Raw genomic sequence first — 16,687 nt, forward strand, 5'->3', positions numbered from 1 at the left:
GCACCAAACTGAAAAATTAAATGGGACCCATCCATGGAAATGCCCGTCCAACTGATTTGTTCTGGCGCCGGGTCATCTACTCACCACATCAGGGCCAGAGTTAGGGTCCCTTGTTGCAGACAGCACTGTAGTGTAGTGTTTAGTGTGGAGTGTATATGTACTCACCACATCAGGGCCAGAGTTAGGGCCCCTTGCAGCAGACAGCACTGTAGTGTAGTGTTTAGTGTGGAGTGTATATGTACTCACCACATCAGGGCCAGAGTTAGGGCCCCTTGCAGCAGACAGGAGGACCAGAGGAGGGGTGAGAGGAGGTGTAGGGACGATGAAGCTCTGCCCACTGGGACACCTGCCCTATGGGGCTCTGCTGAGGGAGGGGCCGGGGAGGGGGTGGTCTCTGGAACACAGCCAATCACAACAGAGCCAAATATAACATAACAAGTCAGATACACATATCCAATCAGAACATAGCAGGTTAAAACACAGCCAATAACAAGCCAACAGAAGATGGCAGGACATGTCTGACCATAGTGCAATGTCAGAACAGAACATAGAAACATCCATAGGAGGGGTGCGTCACTTGAGTAGGTTGAGCCACTGACGTGGTCTTCCTGTCTGGGTTGGCGCCCCCCCCTTGGGTTGTGCTGTGGCGGACATCTTTGTGGGCTATACTCGGCCTTGTCTTCGGACGGTAAGTTGGTGGTTGTAGATATCCCTCTAGTGGTGTGGGGGCTGTGCTTTGGCAAAGTGGGTGGGGTTATATCCTGCCTGTTTGGCCCTGTCCGGGGGTATCATCGGATGGGGCCACAGTGTCTTCTGATCCCTCCTGTCTCAGCCTCCAGTATTTATGCTGCAGTAGTTTATGTGTCGGGGGGCTAGGGTCAGTCTGTTACATCTGGAGTATTCTCTTGTCTTATCCGGTGTCCTGTGTGAATGTAAATATGCTCTCTCTAATTCTCTCTTTCTCTCTTTCTTTCTTTCTCTCGGAGGACCTGAGCCCTAGGACCATGCCTCAGGACTACCTGGCATGATGACTCCTTGCTGTCCCCAGTCCACCTGGCCATGCTGCTGCTCCAGTTTCAACTGTTCTGCCTGCGGCTACGGAACCCTGACCTGTTCACCGGACGTGCTTGTTGCACCCTCGACAATTACTATGATTATTATTATTTGACCATGCTGGTCATTTACGAACATTTTAACATCTTGACCATGTTCTGTTATAATCTCCACCCGGCACAGCCAGAAGAGGACTGGCCACCCCTCATAGCCTGGTTCCTCTCTAGGTTTCTTCCTAGGTTTTTGGCCTTTCTCAGGAGTTTTTCCTAGGTAGTTTTTCCCAGCCACCGTGCTTCTTTCACATGCATTGCTTGCTGTTTGGGGTTTTAGGCTGGGTTTCTGTACAGCACTTTGAGATTTCAGCTGATGTACGAAGGGCTATATAAATAAATTTGTTTTGATTTTGATTTGATATAGGTCCATACAGTGTATCTACAGCCACAATGCACTTGTCAACATATCAAATAACTCAATAAAGACAGCAGGGCATGCCAAGACATCTTCGACCAGAGCAGAACATGACAGGACATATTCTACCAGAGCAGAACATCTTCTACCAGAGCAGAACATGAGAGAACATCTTCTACCAAAGCAGAACATGAGAGAACATCTTCTACCAGAGCAGAACATCTTCTACCAGGGCAGAACATCTTCTACCAGAGCAGGACATCTTCTAGCAGAGCAGAACATGACAGGACATCTTCTAGCAGAGCAGAACATGACAGGACATCTTCTACCAGAGCAGAACATCTTCTACCAGAGCAGAACATCTTCTACCAGAGCAGAACATGACAGGACATCTTCTACCAGAGCAGAACATGACAGGACATCTTCTACCAGAGCAGAACAGGACAGGACATCTTCTACCAGAGCAGAACGTGACAGGACATCTTCTACCAGAGCAGAACATGACAGGACATCTTCTACCAGAGCAGAACATGACAGGACATCTTCTACCAGAGCAGAACATGACAGGACATCTTCTACCAGAGCAGAACATCTTCTACCAGAACAGAACATGGCAGGACATCTTCAACCAGAGCAGAACATGAGGACATCTTCAACCAGAGCAGAACATGACAGGACATCTTCTACCAGAGCAAAATATGACAGAACATCTTCAACCAGAGCAGAACATGACAGAACATGTAAGTCGCTCTGGATAAGAGCGTCTGCTAAATGACTTAAATGTAAATGTAAACATCTTCAACCAGAGCATGACTGTTAAGGATACAGGAATCCTGAGTGTGTATCCTGAGTGTGTTTCTTTTCTCTCCTTCTCCCCTCCTCACAGGTGGCAATCATCACTCCCCAATCAGTCATCAATCTGAAGACACACCTGTTTCCATTACCCAATCAGTCATCAATCTGAAGACACACCTCCTCCTGTTTCCATTAACCAATCACATCCCCTTTCAGTTGTTTTCCCCAGGTCTCTCTCTCTCTCTCTCTCTCTCTCTCTCTCTCTCTCTCTCTCTCTCTCTCTCTCTCTCTCTCTCTCTCTCTCTCTCTCTCCTCTCTCTCTCTCTCTCTCTCTCTCTCTCTCTCTCTCTCTCTCTCTCTCTCTCTCTCTCTCTCTCTCTCTCTCTCTCTCTCTCTCTCTCTCTCTCTCTCTCTCTCTCTCTCTCTCTCTCTCTCTCTCTCTCTCTCTCTCTCTCTCTCTCTCTCTCTCTCTCTCTCTCTCTCTCTCTCTCTCTCTCTCTCTCTCTCTCTCTCTCTCTCTCTCTCTCTCTCTCGTCACTTTGTCCATCCCACCTGTGAGTATTGTTTGACTGTTTGTTGGTGGGAAAAGGGGATACCAAGACAAGTCGCCCATGGGCATACATTACCCGTAGGAATACTTTGTCTAAATACCCTAGTTAGAACTGGGCGGACCACCCACTGTATTTTATTGGTTAGTTAGCTGGCTGTTGTTGAAGCAGGTAGTCTAGCTTAGGGGTGTTTTTGAATACTTATTATTTCTTTCCTTGGGTCCAGCTCAGCCCCTTTTCCCGCCCCCCTTTACCGTGTGCTTAAGAAAAAACATTAAGCTTTTGACGGTAGATTTAAGTTGTCTTTGTTCTCACTGTTCCTTTTCACTGTTATAATTTGCATGAGTTATGTTACGGATCTCATTTCCATCCCCCCCTAGACTTCAGGGCCAAAGGGATTCGTAACAATGACAGAAAATCTTCCACCAGAGCAGAACATGACAGGACATCTTCTACCAGAGCAGAACATCTTCAACCTCTTCAAGATGTTAGGATCTCTTGGCGTAAAGGCTAAGGTGATGGGTTGACAGTAGCTGGACCAGGGTTTGAGTCCCAGTCAGGGCTACCCCCCCAAATAATCATACAATACATAAAATCAAATCAAATGTTATTTGTCACATGCTTGGTCAACAAGTGTAAATGCTTATTTAAGGGCCGTCCCAACAATGCAGAGAGACTAATAGTGAAATGCTTACTCACAGTCTCTCTGTATCGCTGGGAAGGGCCCGTCAATAAGCATTTCACTGTTAGTCTCTCTGCATTGTTGGGAAGGGCCCAACAGTGAAATGCTTATTGACAGGCCCTTCCCAACAATGCAGAGAGAAAGAAATTGAGAAATCATCGAAAAATAATAATGAACAAATCCACAATGAGTAACAATAAGTCGATGTGCAGGGGTAAGAGGTAACTGAGGTAGATAAGTCGATGTGTTGGGGTACGAGGTAACTGAGGTAGATAAGTCGATGTGCAGGGGTACGAGGTAACTGAGGTAGATAAGTCGATGTGCAGGGGTACGAGGTAATAGAGGTAGATAAGTCGATGTGTTGGGGTACGAGGTAATAGAGGTAGATAAGTCGATGTGTTGGGGTACGAGGTAACTGAGGTAGATAAGTCGATGTGCAGGGGTACGAGGTAATAGAGGTAGATAAGTCGATGTGCAGGGGTACGAGGTAACTGAGGTAGATAAGTCGATGTGCAGGGGTACGAGGTAATAGAGGTAGATAAGTCGATGTGTTGGGATATGAGGTAATAGAGGTAGATAAGTCGATGTGTTGGGGTACGAGGTAGCTGAGGTAGATAAGTCGATGTGCAGGGGTACGAGGTAATAGAGGTAGATAAGTCGATGTGCAGGGGTACGAGGTAATAGAGGTAGATAAGTCGATGTGCAGGGGTACGAGGTAATAGAGGTAGATAAGTCGATGTGTTGGGGTACGAGGTAATAGAGGTAGATAAGTCGATGTGTTGGGGTACGAGGTAACTGAGGTAGATAAGTCGATGTGTTGGGGTACGAGGTAACTGAGGTAGATAAGTCGATGTGTTGGGGTATGAGGTAACTGAGGTAGATAAGTCGATGTGCAGGGGCACGAGGTAATAGAGGTAGATAAGTCGATGTGTTGGGGTACGAGGTAACTGAGGTAGATAAGTCGATGTGCAGGGGTACGAGGTAATAGAGGTAGATAAGTCGATGTGCAGGGGTACGAGGTAATAGAGGTAGATAAGTCGATGTGCAGGGGTACGAGGTAATAGAGGTAGATAAGTCGATGTGCAGGGGTACGAGGTAATAGAGGTAGATAAGTTGATGTGCAGGGGTACGAGGTAACTGAGGTAGATAAGTCGATGTGCAGGGGTACGAGGTAACTGAGGTAGATAAGTCGATGTGCAGGGGTACGAGGTAATAGAGGTAGATAAGTCGATGTGCAGGGGTACGAGGTAACTGAGGTAGATAAGTCGATGTGTTGGGGTACGAGGTAACTGAGGTAGATAAGTCGATGTGCAGGGGTACGAGGTAATAGAGGTAGATAAGTCGATGTGTTGGGGTACGAGGTAATAGAGGTAGATAAGTCGATGTGTTGGGGTACGAGGTAACTGAGGTAGATAAGTCGATGTGCAGGGGTACGAGGTAATAGAGGTAGATAAGTCGATGTGTTGGGGTACGAGGTAATAGAGGTAGATAAGTCGATGTGCAGGGTACGAGGTAATAGAGGTAGATAAGTCGATGTGCAGGGGTACGAGGTAATAGAGGTAGATAAGTCGATGTGTTGGGGTACGAGGTAATAGAGGTAGATAAGTCGATGTGTTGGGGTACGAGGTAACTGAGGTAGATAAGTCGATGTGCAGGGGTACGAGGTAATAGAGGTAGATAAGTCGATGTGCAGGGGTACGAGGTAATAGAGGTAGATAAGTCGATGTGCAGGGGTACGAGGTAATAGAGGTAGATAAGTCGATGTGCAGGGGTACGAGTTAACTGAGGTAGATAAGTCGATGTGTTGGGGTACGAGGTAATAGAGGTAGATAAGTCGATGTGCAGGGGTACAAGGTAACTGAGGTAGATAAGTCGATGTGCAGGGGTACGAGGTAATAGAGGTAGATACACTTCATGGCCAAAATCATGGGCATTAATATGGAGTTGGTCCCCCCTTTGCTGCTACAACAGCCTTCACTCTTCAGGGAAGGCATTAATATTGAGTTGGTCCCCCCCTTTGCTGCTACAACAGCCTCCACTCTTCAGGGAAGGCATTAATATTGAGTTGGTCCCCCCCTTTGCTGCTACAACAGCCTCCACTCTTCAGGGAAGGCTTTAATATGGAGTTGGTCCTCCCCTTTGCTGCTATAACAGCCTCCACTCTTCTGGGAAGGCTGTTATAGCAGGTCAGGGCTCTGTGCAGGCCAGTCAAGTTCTTCCACACCGATCTCGACAAACCATTTCTCTCCGGACCTCGCTTTGTGCACAGGGACATTGTCATGCTGAAACACTGGCTGTGTGCTCGCTTTTATATACCTGTCAGTAATGGGTTTGGCTGAAATAGCCGAATCCAATAATTTGAAGGGGTGTCCACATATTTTTGTATATACATTACATAATGACAGACTGTATTATTAAGTACAGTATGACATACTGTAATGATTACAGTAGTTCATGACAGACTGCAGTGCATTCAGAAAGTATTCAGACCCCTTGACTTTTACCCCCATTTTGTTATATTACAACCTTATTATAAAATTGATTAAGTTGTTTTTTCCTTCATTAATAGTTTTTTTCCCTTATTTCCATCAATCTATACACAATACCGCATAATGACAAAGAAAAACAGGTTTATAGTATTGTTTTCAAATTCATGAAAAAATGTAAAACTGAAATATTACATTTACATAAGTATTCAGACCCTTTACTCAGTACTTTGTTTAAGCACCTTTGGCTGCGATTACAGCCTTGAGTCTTCTAGGGTATGATGCTACAAGCTTGGTACACCTGTATTTGGGGAGTTTCTCCCATTCTTCTCTGCAGATTCTCTCAAGCTCTGTCAGGTTGGATGGGGAGCATTGCTGCACAGTTATTTTCAGGTCTCTCCAGAGATGTTCGGTCGAGTTCAAGTCCGGGCTCTGGCTGGGCCACTCAAGGATATTCATAGACTTATCCCGAAGCCACTCCTGCTTTGTCTTGGCTGTGTGCTTAGGGTCGTTGTCCTGTTGGAAGGTGAACCCTCGATCCTGACTAGTTTCCCAGTCCCTGCCTCTGAATAAAAATCCCACAGAATGATGCTACCACCATCATACTTCACTGTAGGGATGGATGGTTCTAGGTGTCCTCTAGACGTGGTGCTTGGCATTCAGGCCAAAGAGTTCAATCTTGGTTTCATCAGACCAGAGAATCTTGTTTCTCATGGTCTGAGAGTCCTTTAGTTGCCCTTTGGCAAACTCCAAGCGGGCTGTCACATTCCTTTTACTGAGGAATGGTTTCCATCTGGCCACTGTACCTTAAAGACCTAAGTGGGGGAGTGCTGCAGAGATGGTTGTCCTTCTGGAAGGTTCTCCCATCTGCACAGAGGAAGCTCTGTCAGAGTGACTATCAGGTTCTTGGTCACCTTCTTGACCAAGGCCCTTCTCCCCCGATTGCTCAGTTAGGGCCTTGCGGCCAGCTCTACGAAGAGTCTTGGTGGTCTCAGGCCTTTACCGACACAAACCTGTCTTGTAGCTCTACGGACAATTCCTTCAACCTTATGGCTTGGGTTTTGTCTCTGACATGCACTGTCAACTGTGGGACCTTAAATAGACAGGTGTGTGCCTTTCCAAATCATGTCCAATCAATTAAATTTACCACAGATACTGTAAACTCCAATCAAGTCAAAGAAACATTTCAAGGATGATCAATGGAAACAAGATGCACCGGAGCTCAATTTCGAGTCTCATAGCAAAGAGTCTGAATACTTACGTTAATAAGGTATTTCAGTTTTTTTATTTTAATACATTTGCAAAAAGGTATAGCAACTTGTTTTTGCTTCGTCGTTATGGGATTTAATCAATTTTAGAATAAGCCTGTGATGTCACAAAATGAGGAAAAACTGAAGGGGTTGAGGTACTTTCAGCTCTTAAAGGTAGAGGTAAAGCAACAGGACAGATAATTAACAGTAACAGCAGCGAATGTGCAAAAAAGAGTCAATGCAGACAAACTATTTAGCAGTCTTATGGCATGGGGTTAGATGCTGTTCAGGGTCCTGTTGGTTCCAGACTTGCTGTAGGGTAGCAGAGAGGACAGTCTGTGACTTGGGTGGCTGGAGTCTCTGACAATTTTCCGGGCATTCCTCTGACACCGCCTGGTATAGAGGTCCTGGATGGCAGGAAGCTCGGCCCCAGTGATGTACTGGGCCGTACGCAGTACCCTCTGCAGCGCCTTGCGATTGGATGCCAAGCTGTTGCCATACCAAGCGGTGATGCAGCCATCAAGATGCTCTCAATGGTGCAGCTGTAGAACTTTTTGAGGATCTGAGAACCCATGCCAACCTACTTCTCCAGCCACAATACACTTGTCAAGATATTTCTAAAAGGAACAATGAATATTTACTAGAGCCAGTTATCAGAAAACTGGCCTAAATGTGAATATGACCAATTCAAATCTCCAAGAACTGTCAACATAGTTGTTATACATGCAGTTAGGAAGTGAACTGGTACTGAGTACTCATTCATATCACTGCTGCCCTGTTAAAAACTTCTTAGGGATCGGCGTCCCGTCAACGGGACAGTTGTAAATCATGCAGCGCCTTGTGTCACGATCACAGATTTTTAGAGAAACAACAAATGCCGGTACATTTAAGTGTCTTATATTGGCTGAAAGCTTAAATTCCTGTTAATATAACTGCACTGTCCAATTTACAGTAGCTATTACTGCGAGAAAATGCCATGTTATTGTTTGAGGAGAGCTCCTAACAACAAAACACTTTTTTTCACCGCGATAGATTTGATAAAATCACCTCTGAAGGTGAAATGTGTACTTACATTCTGAAATCTTGCTCTGATTTATCATCCAAAGGGTCCCAGAGATAACATGAAGTGTCGTTTTGTTAGATAAAATCATTTTTAATATCCTAAAAAGGTCCATATAGCATGCGCGATCGATTTTTGTATTTCCACTCGTTCAATTTGCAAAGAAAGGAATCTGTGAAAATCTAACCCTAAACATTGTTTCCACCAGTCAAATCACGTTCGTATTTATTCCTCAGAGATCCTAGAATGTATCCAGACTTCACTATATCATTAGGGGTGTAGTATATCCTATAGGACACCAAATTTGATCAGAGAGCGACGCCTTCATAGCACGCCGATGACGCGGGCTGTCTTCACTTGATCGACTATAACTTTGTCAAATAAGCACCAATCGGGGTCAAACAAGCTAGCTAGATAGCCAATGAGCTGGGTTTTACGGGAGTATCGGGAAATCCCGTATCTGTTGCAAAATTTGGCTGCTAACCTTGTGCGACAGCAAGCCTTTTCCTTTTGGACAAACAATATAAGAATATGGAGAGTCATGAAGTTATGAAACTGGGTGTTTTGGAAATATTGAACTTATAATATGGCTACTAATACTGGAAAAGCTAAATCAAAGTCCAAGTATACTGATTTGACGATATTCTTTCAGAAAATGTAATGTGAATGTCTCCTTCACGATTTGCCCAAATGTACCTGGGTGACTTCACACTAAATGTCATGTAGTTTGCTCATATTATCCATCTGAAACTTTGCACTGCTGCCATCTTGTGGACAGCATCGGAATTACAACCAGAGTGATGGCTAGATGTGGGACCTTTCTGTTGCATTTCAAAGATGGTGGTAGAAAAAAGAAACGGTTGTTTTTGTCTTGGTATTTTCTTCTACCAGATCTATTGTGTTATATTCTACTACACTCTACTACAAACTTCAAAGTGTTTCCTTTCAAATGGTACCAAGAATATGCATATCCTTGCTTCAGGGCCTGAGCTACAGACAGTTACATTTGGGTATGTCATTTTAGGGGAAAATTTAAAAAAGGGGGCTATCCCAATATGGGCCAAATAATGATGATCTACCCCCTATATGGGCCAAATAATGATGATCCACCTCTTCGAATATAGATATAATCTATTGAGCTCACAAGCAACAAATTAATCTACCATGGTGGGAGATTCTAATATGTTTTTAAGTTCCTTAATGGACCATAAAGGAAATCACACTACAAACTATCACCCTCAAGCACTTAAGGAGATCACAAAGATCATATAGATACATTAGAACTAGTGGATAGTGTGCATGGAGGCTGAAAAACCCTGAGCTAGTGAGATATACATGAAGGAGGCTTAATCAAGCTAGCCATCTTGATTACTTCCTGGTCTCGTTCTTGCTGCCATCAAACGTTAAAAAATAGTTAATGGGAGACCGAATCCGATCGGACCACCATCTGATTGGCCTCCATATAAAAGTCTTACAGATTTTCCACGTGGACAGGGATATTGGAAATTTAATCAAAGCCTATTGGATGACAATTTCTTCTTAACTAAGACAAAATATTTTATAATTGACTTTTTTTTCTGCTCAACACACAGTACCAGTCAAAAGTTTGGACACACCTACTCATTCAAGGATTTTTCTTTATTTTTTACTATTATATATGTTATAGAATAATAGTGAAGACATCAAAACAATGAAATAACACACATGGAATCATGTAGTAAACAAACATTTTTTAATAAATGAAAATATATTTTAGATTTTAGATTCTTCAAAGTAGCCATCCTTTTCCTTGATGACAACGTTGCACACTCTTGGCATTCTCTCAACCAGCTTCATGAGGTAGTCACCTGGAATGCATTTCAATTAACAGGTGTGCCTTGTTAAAAGTTCATTTGTGGAATTCCATTCCTTCTTAATGCGTTTGAGCCAATCACTTGTGTTGTGACAAGGTAAGGGGGTATACAGAAGTTAGCTCTATTTGATAAAAGACCAAGTCATAATATAGCAAGAACAACTCAAATAAGCAAAGAGAAATCACAGTCCATCATTACTATAAGACATGAAGGTCAGTCAATCAAGAACATTTCAAGAACTTTGAAAGTTTCTCCAAGTGAAGTCGCAAAAACCATCAAGCGCTATGATGAAACTGGCTCTCATGAGGACCGCCACAGGAAAGGAAGACCCAGAGTTACCACTGCTGCAGAGGACGAGTTCATTAGAGTTAACTGCACCTCAGATCGCAGCCCAAATAAATGCTTCACAGAGTTCAAGTAACAGACACATATCAATATCAACTGTTCAGAGAAGACAACGTGAATCAGGCCTTCATGGCCGAATTGCAGCAAACAAACCACCACTAAAGGACACCAGTAATAAGAAGATACTTCTTTTTTGCTTACAACATGATTCCATATGTGTTATTTCATAGTTTTGATGTCTTCACTATTATTTTACAATGTAGAAAATAATAAAAATAAAGAAAAACCTTGGAATGTGACTGTATGTCACAAATGCAGCTATCCAAAATATATGGGAATGTCTGCTCAATCCAAATTTACAACCAACTGATTGTAGCAATACCACAAACATGGAGGGAGCAAGTGGAAAAGGGAGAAGGTAGGGAACGTGTTTGCCTGCCCTATATGAATGATACAAATTGGCTGAAAGGAACAGGCATAAATAGAAAAATATTCCACTTTCATTTGAGGACAAAATGTTGACAGCTGCGCCATACAGTTTGCAAAAAAAAGGGGAAGTTATTTTTGATGTACCGATTCCATGACATGTGGTTTATGAAATGGTACAAAAAAATAACACTTGCTTCAACTTTAAATTATTTACTAAATTCTTGCCCCCAACAGAATGCTGTACTGTATATATGGGGCATTAAACAATCTCAGCTCTGTAGATTTTGCTGCGAAAAGACAGACTCAATAGATCATTTATTCTGGTATTGCCCCTATGTAGTGTGTTTCTGGTAACAGGTTCAGGAATGGTAAAAAAAAATCAAAACATTCACTTAAAATGAACCTTACAAATAGTTAATTGGGGGATTTGGAAAGACTGAGGGTGGCTGAGGGGCGGGATTAAAGAGCTTTGTTTAAGTATTATTGTTATGTGATTTCTTTATATAAAAGTACCATGTATGTAAAATGTATGTAGCAGAAAAGCTGAAAAATATACATCTCCTCCGAAGAGGGTAAACAAAAAAGCTGGAGCAGGAACCAGCTAGATACCTCCTCAGCACCACCAGGTCAGCTAGTTCAGGGCTACAGCAACATTTATAAACGTCTGGAGGTTCCTGAGGAGAGGTTTGAGAACCACTGGGTGTTGTAATGGCTACATACTGAGGAGGGGCCCTTGCTTGGTGGTGGAGGGGATATGTTTGGGTTAGGGTTGGGGTCAGGCTTCAGGTACGTACCGAGGAGCAGTTCTTGCTCGGTGGTGGAGGGGATCTGTTTGGGTTCTTCCATCCAGGGGGTGGCGTGCACCGCGACGCTCCAGTCACTCCAGGTTCCGATCTCCATGTCCTTAGTCGCCACCTGAATGATGTACTCCTTCCCTGCGTACGCATCCGTTATGGTGTGGGCCGTACTGTCTGACAACTCCACCTGAAACACACCAATCAGAGAGAAGCACCAGTCAGCCAATCAGAAAGAAGAGGTAGAACCACAGGAAGTGTGATATTATTGATTAAAACAAAGTGATGTTAATAAATGACACAACAACAAACTAACAATACTGAGGATCACTGCTGATGTGGACCACCAGGTCAGTATTAGTAGACGGAGAAAACAAAGCTCCGTTAGGGAAACACTATTACACCGGAAATAACCAATTCTACACCTGTCTGGGAGAAGGAAACAACGTGTAGTTTTAACGCTCTGCTCTGCTCTCAGGCTGCTACTCTCTGACGAACAGAGAGTAGTCTGACGAACAGCCTGACCACCTGAACCAAAGGTTTTTTATTTATCAAATAATGGGGAAATGTGGGAATTGAGGATTAAAACCAAACAACAACAAACAATACATATTGAGTGTCACTGAATACGGCAAGGAAAGGAATGCCAATGTTACAACCTAAAGAGAAGAAGAACAGAGAAAGGAAGAACTTCAGAGCTGTTACATTGAGGGAGAGCTCCTTTCCACTGCAGCCATGTTAATCTCACTAACAAAAACAACATCTTCCTTAGTTGTATAGACACTGAGTGGACAAAACATTAGGAACACCTGCTCTTTCCATGACATTATGACCCTATTAGTGCCATAATAGTATACCGTTCGGACGCCACAGATGAGTTTGTGAGAAGGCATATTTTTTATTTTTGTTTTCTTGGTCTGACAAACAATGCTCTAGCTCTGTCATCTTTCACCGCAAATGCGGAAGTGTGACATAGGCGGATGCAGTGGATTGAGACGATTCCAATATAAACCAGATATCTCTATCTAAACTGATGTATTTATACAAAACCAGATATCTCTATCTAAATTGAAGTATTTATATAAAACCAGATATCTCTATCTTAAATTGATGTATTTATATAAAACCAGATATCTCTATCTTAAATTGATGTATTTATATAAAACCAGATATCTCTATCTTAAATTGATGTATTTATATAAAACCAGATATCTCTATCTTAAATTGATGCATTTTTATCTGGATTTTTTTATTATGTTAATTAATTAGATTTCCACAGGGGCGTGGACAAGAACTTCAGGGGGTTTTAATGTCAGCATCATCTCCTTTCCTATAAAGTAGATGTGATACCCTGGTCATGCATGACCCTGGGCCCTAATAGTCTGAGTCTGACCTATGAGAGCAACTACAGACACTTACAGCACACACACACACACCAGCCAGGCGCCGCTTTGACCCGCAGCCCCTCCAGCCAGGCGCCGCTCTGACCCAAAGCCCCTCCAGCCAGGCGCCACTCTAACCCACAGCCCCTCCAGCCAGGCGCCGCTCTCACCCACAACCCCTCCAGCCAGGCGCCGCTCTCACCCAAAGCCCCTCCAGCCAGGCGCCGCTCTGACCCAAAGCCCCTCCAGCCAGGCGCCGCTCTGACCCACAGTCCCCACAGCCTCTCCAGCCAGGTGCCACTCCAACCCACATCCCCCACAGCCTCTCCAGCCAGGTGCCACTCCAACCCACATCCGCCAGGGGTTGAACATTTCAGTGAAGACACTTGACAGTTGGTCCGTTCATGCTTGAGTACATGTCCTGGTAATCCGTCTGGCCCTGCGGCCATATGAATGTTGACCTGTTTAAAGGTCTTGCTCACATTGGCTACGGAAAGAGTGATCCCACAGTCATCCAGAACAGCTGGTGGTCTCACACATTGTTCAGTGTTGTTTGCCTCGAAGTGAGCATAGAAGGCATTTAGCTCGTCTGGTAGGCTTATGTCACTGGGCAGCTTTTGACTGGGTTTCCCTTTGCAAGCCCTGCCATATTTGACGAGTGTCAGAGCCAGTGTAGAAGGATCCGATATTATTACAACTATGTACACTGAACAAAAATATTAACGCAACATGTAAGGGTTGGTCCCATGTTACATGAGCTGAAATAAAAGATTCCAGAAATGTTCCATACATACAAAAAGCTTATTTCTCTCAAATTTTGTGGACAATTTTATTTACATCCCTGTTAGTGAGCTTTTCTCATTTGCGGAGATAATCCATCCACCTGACAGGAGTGGCATATCAAGAAGCTGATTAAACAGCATGATCATTACATAATGATCAAGGCCACCCTACAATGTGCAGTTTTGTCACATAACACAATGTCACGGATTCTCTAGTTTTGAGGGAGTATGAAATTGGCATGCTGACTGCAGGAATGTCCACCAAAGCTGTTGCCATATAATTGTAATTTCTCTACCATAAGCCCCCTTCAACATCGTTTTAGTGAATTTTGCAATATGTCCAACCGGCCTCATAACCGTAGATCATGTGTAACCATGCCAGCCCAGGATCTGCTCATCCGGCTTCTTATTCTGCGGGATCATCTGAGACCAGCCACCAGGACAGCTGATGAAACTGAGGAGTATTTCTCTCTGTAATAAAGCCCTTTTGTGGGGATATACTAATTCTGATTGGCTGGGCCTCGCTCCCCAGTGGGTGTGAGTCAATCACCACCTTCCGGAGACACCTGAAACCCCACCTCTTTAAGGAATACCTGGGATAGGATAAAGTAATCCTTCTAACCCCCCCCCCCCTAAAAGATTTAGATGCACTATTGTAAAGTGGCTGTTCCACTGGATATCATAAGGTGAATGCACCAATTTGTAAGTCGCTCTGGATAAGAGCGTCTGCTAAATGACTTAAATGTAAATGTAATTGTGTGCCTATGCCATCCCAGGCCCACCAAATGGCTCCGCCCATACCCAATCATGTGAAATCCATTGATTAGGGTCTAATTCATTTATTGACTGATTTCCTTATATGAACAGTGACTCAGTAAAATCTTTGAAATTGTTGCATTTTGCATTTATATTTTTGTTCAATTTAGTTCATGAGTGGGTGGAAGGCATTTTCTTATATCACCTAGTTCATGACTTCGAATATCAATAATTCAGTATACTGTCCAGGAAGAACTGTGAGCCCTGTCCTCTGTAATATAGCTAGCTCAATCAATACATACACTGACATTCTGCAAACACATTAAACCAGTGATGGAGGGAATCTAACCTCTGATCAGGGCATCATGGCAGAACTCAGCATAGATTATACAGGATTCATCTATAGGAAATGTTTATGCATTGGTATTGAGAGGAAATGTTTATGCATTGGTATTGAGAGGAAATGTTTATGCATTGGTATTGAGTGGAAATGTGTATGCATTGGTATTGAGAGGAAATGTTTATGCATTGGTATTGAGTGGAAATGTTTATGCATTGGTATTGAAAGGAAATGTGTATGCATTGGTATTGAGAGGAATCGTCACGCCCTGGCCATAGAGAGGTTTTTGTTCTCTATTTTGGTAAGGCCAGGGTGTGACTAGGGTGGGCATTCTATGTCCTTTTTTCTATGTTTTTGTATTTCTTTGTTTTGGCCTGGTATAGCTCTCAATCAGGGACAGCTGTACATCGTTGTCGCTGATTGGGAGCCATACTTAGGCAGCCTGTTTTCTTTTGGGTTTTTGTGGGTAGTTGTTTCTGTTGTGTGGTTTGCACCTGACAGAACTGTTGGCGTTCGTTTGTTTCTTAAGTTCAAGTGTTTCGTATTATTAAAACTTCAATATGAACACTCACCACGCTGCATCTTGATCCCCTCTGTCAGACGATCGTTACAGGAATGTTTATGCAGACTGTATAAAGGGAAAGGGGATCTTTCACATTGTTCAACATGCAGTGTACATACTACATTCACCCTGCTACTACAGTAGTGTTTGAAAGGCTCTGACTCACGTGTTGCCACTGGTCTCTGATGAGGGGTCTGTATCGAAGGAAGTACTTCAGGGGGAAGATCTCGACATCAGGCCAGGTAGAGGGACTGTTCCAGGTGACCTCCAGACGACGCACGTTGCTGGGGATGGGAGTGGCCACCACCCTTTCAGGGGGGTCTGGTTTCACTACAGGGAGAGAGATGGGTTAGGGTTCACGTCATCACAATACAGTACGTAGAGAGATGGGTTAGGGTTCACGTCATCACAATACAGTATGTAGAGAGATGGGTTGGTGTTCACGTCACCCCAATACAGTATGTAGAGAGATGGGTTAGGGTTCACATCACCACAATACAGTATGTAGAGAGATGGTTGAGGGTTCACGTGACCACAATACAGTAAATACAGTTGAAGTCAGAAGTTTACATATACCTTAGCCAAATACATTTAAACTCAGTTTTTCACAATTCCTGACATTTAATCCAAGTAAAAATTCCCTGTCTTAGGTCAGTTAGGATCACCACTTTATTTTAAGAATGTGAAATGTCAGAATAATAGTAAAGAGAATTATTTATTTAAGCTTTTATTTATTTCATCACATTCCCAGTGGGTCAAAAGTTTACATACACTCAATTCATATTTGATTGCATTGCCTATAAATTGTTTAACTTGGGTCAAACATTTTGGGAGCCTTCCAGAAGCTTCCCACAATAAGTTGGGTGAATTTTGGCCCATTCCTCCTGACAGAGCTGGTGTAACTGAGTCAGGTTTGTAGGCCTCCTTGCTCACACACGCTTTTTCAGTTCTGCCCATCCATTTTCTATACGATTGAGGTCAAGGCTTTGTGATGGCCACTCCAATACCTTGACTTTGTTGTCCTTAAGCCATTTTGCCACAACTTTGGAAGTATGCTTGGGGTCATTGTCCATTTGGAAGACCCATTTGCGACCAAGCTTTAACTTCCTGACTGATGTCATGAGATGTTGTTTCAATATATCCACATAATTGTCCTTTCTCA

General features: G+C 43.4%; 1 protein-coding gene across 3 annotated transcripts in view; it reads right to left on the reverse strand.

Moving 5' to 3' along the window:
- LOC115160200 (ciliary neurotrophic factor receptor subunit alpha-like) overlaps positions 1-16,687 on the reverse strand; it is a 277,461-nt gene that overhangs the window by 27,069 nt on the left and 233,705 nt on the right. For all 3 annotated transcript variants that reach the window (XM_029710596.1, XM_029710597.1, XM_029710595.1), the window contains exons 6-8: positions 15,692-15,855; positions 11,704-11,893; positions 247-394 (exon numbers count right to left, since the gene is read on the reverse strand). In XM_029710596.1, coding sequence (XP_029566456.1) covers positions 247-394; positions 11,704-11,893; positions 15,692-15,855 — 502 coding nt within the window. The remainder of the gene's footprint in view (positions 1-246; positions 395-11,703; positions 11,894-15,691; positions 15,856-16,687) is intronic.

The sequence above is a fragment of the Salmo trutta genome, chromosome 23 (genome assembly GCF_901001165.1).
Source record: "Salmo trutta chromosome 23, fSalTru1.1, whole genome shotgun sequence".
Taxonomy (NCBI): Eukaryota; Metazoa; Chordata; class Actinopteri; order Salmoniformes; family Salmonidae; genus Salmo; species Salmo trutta.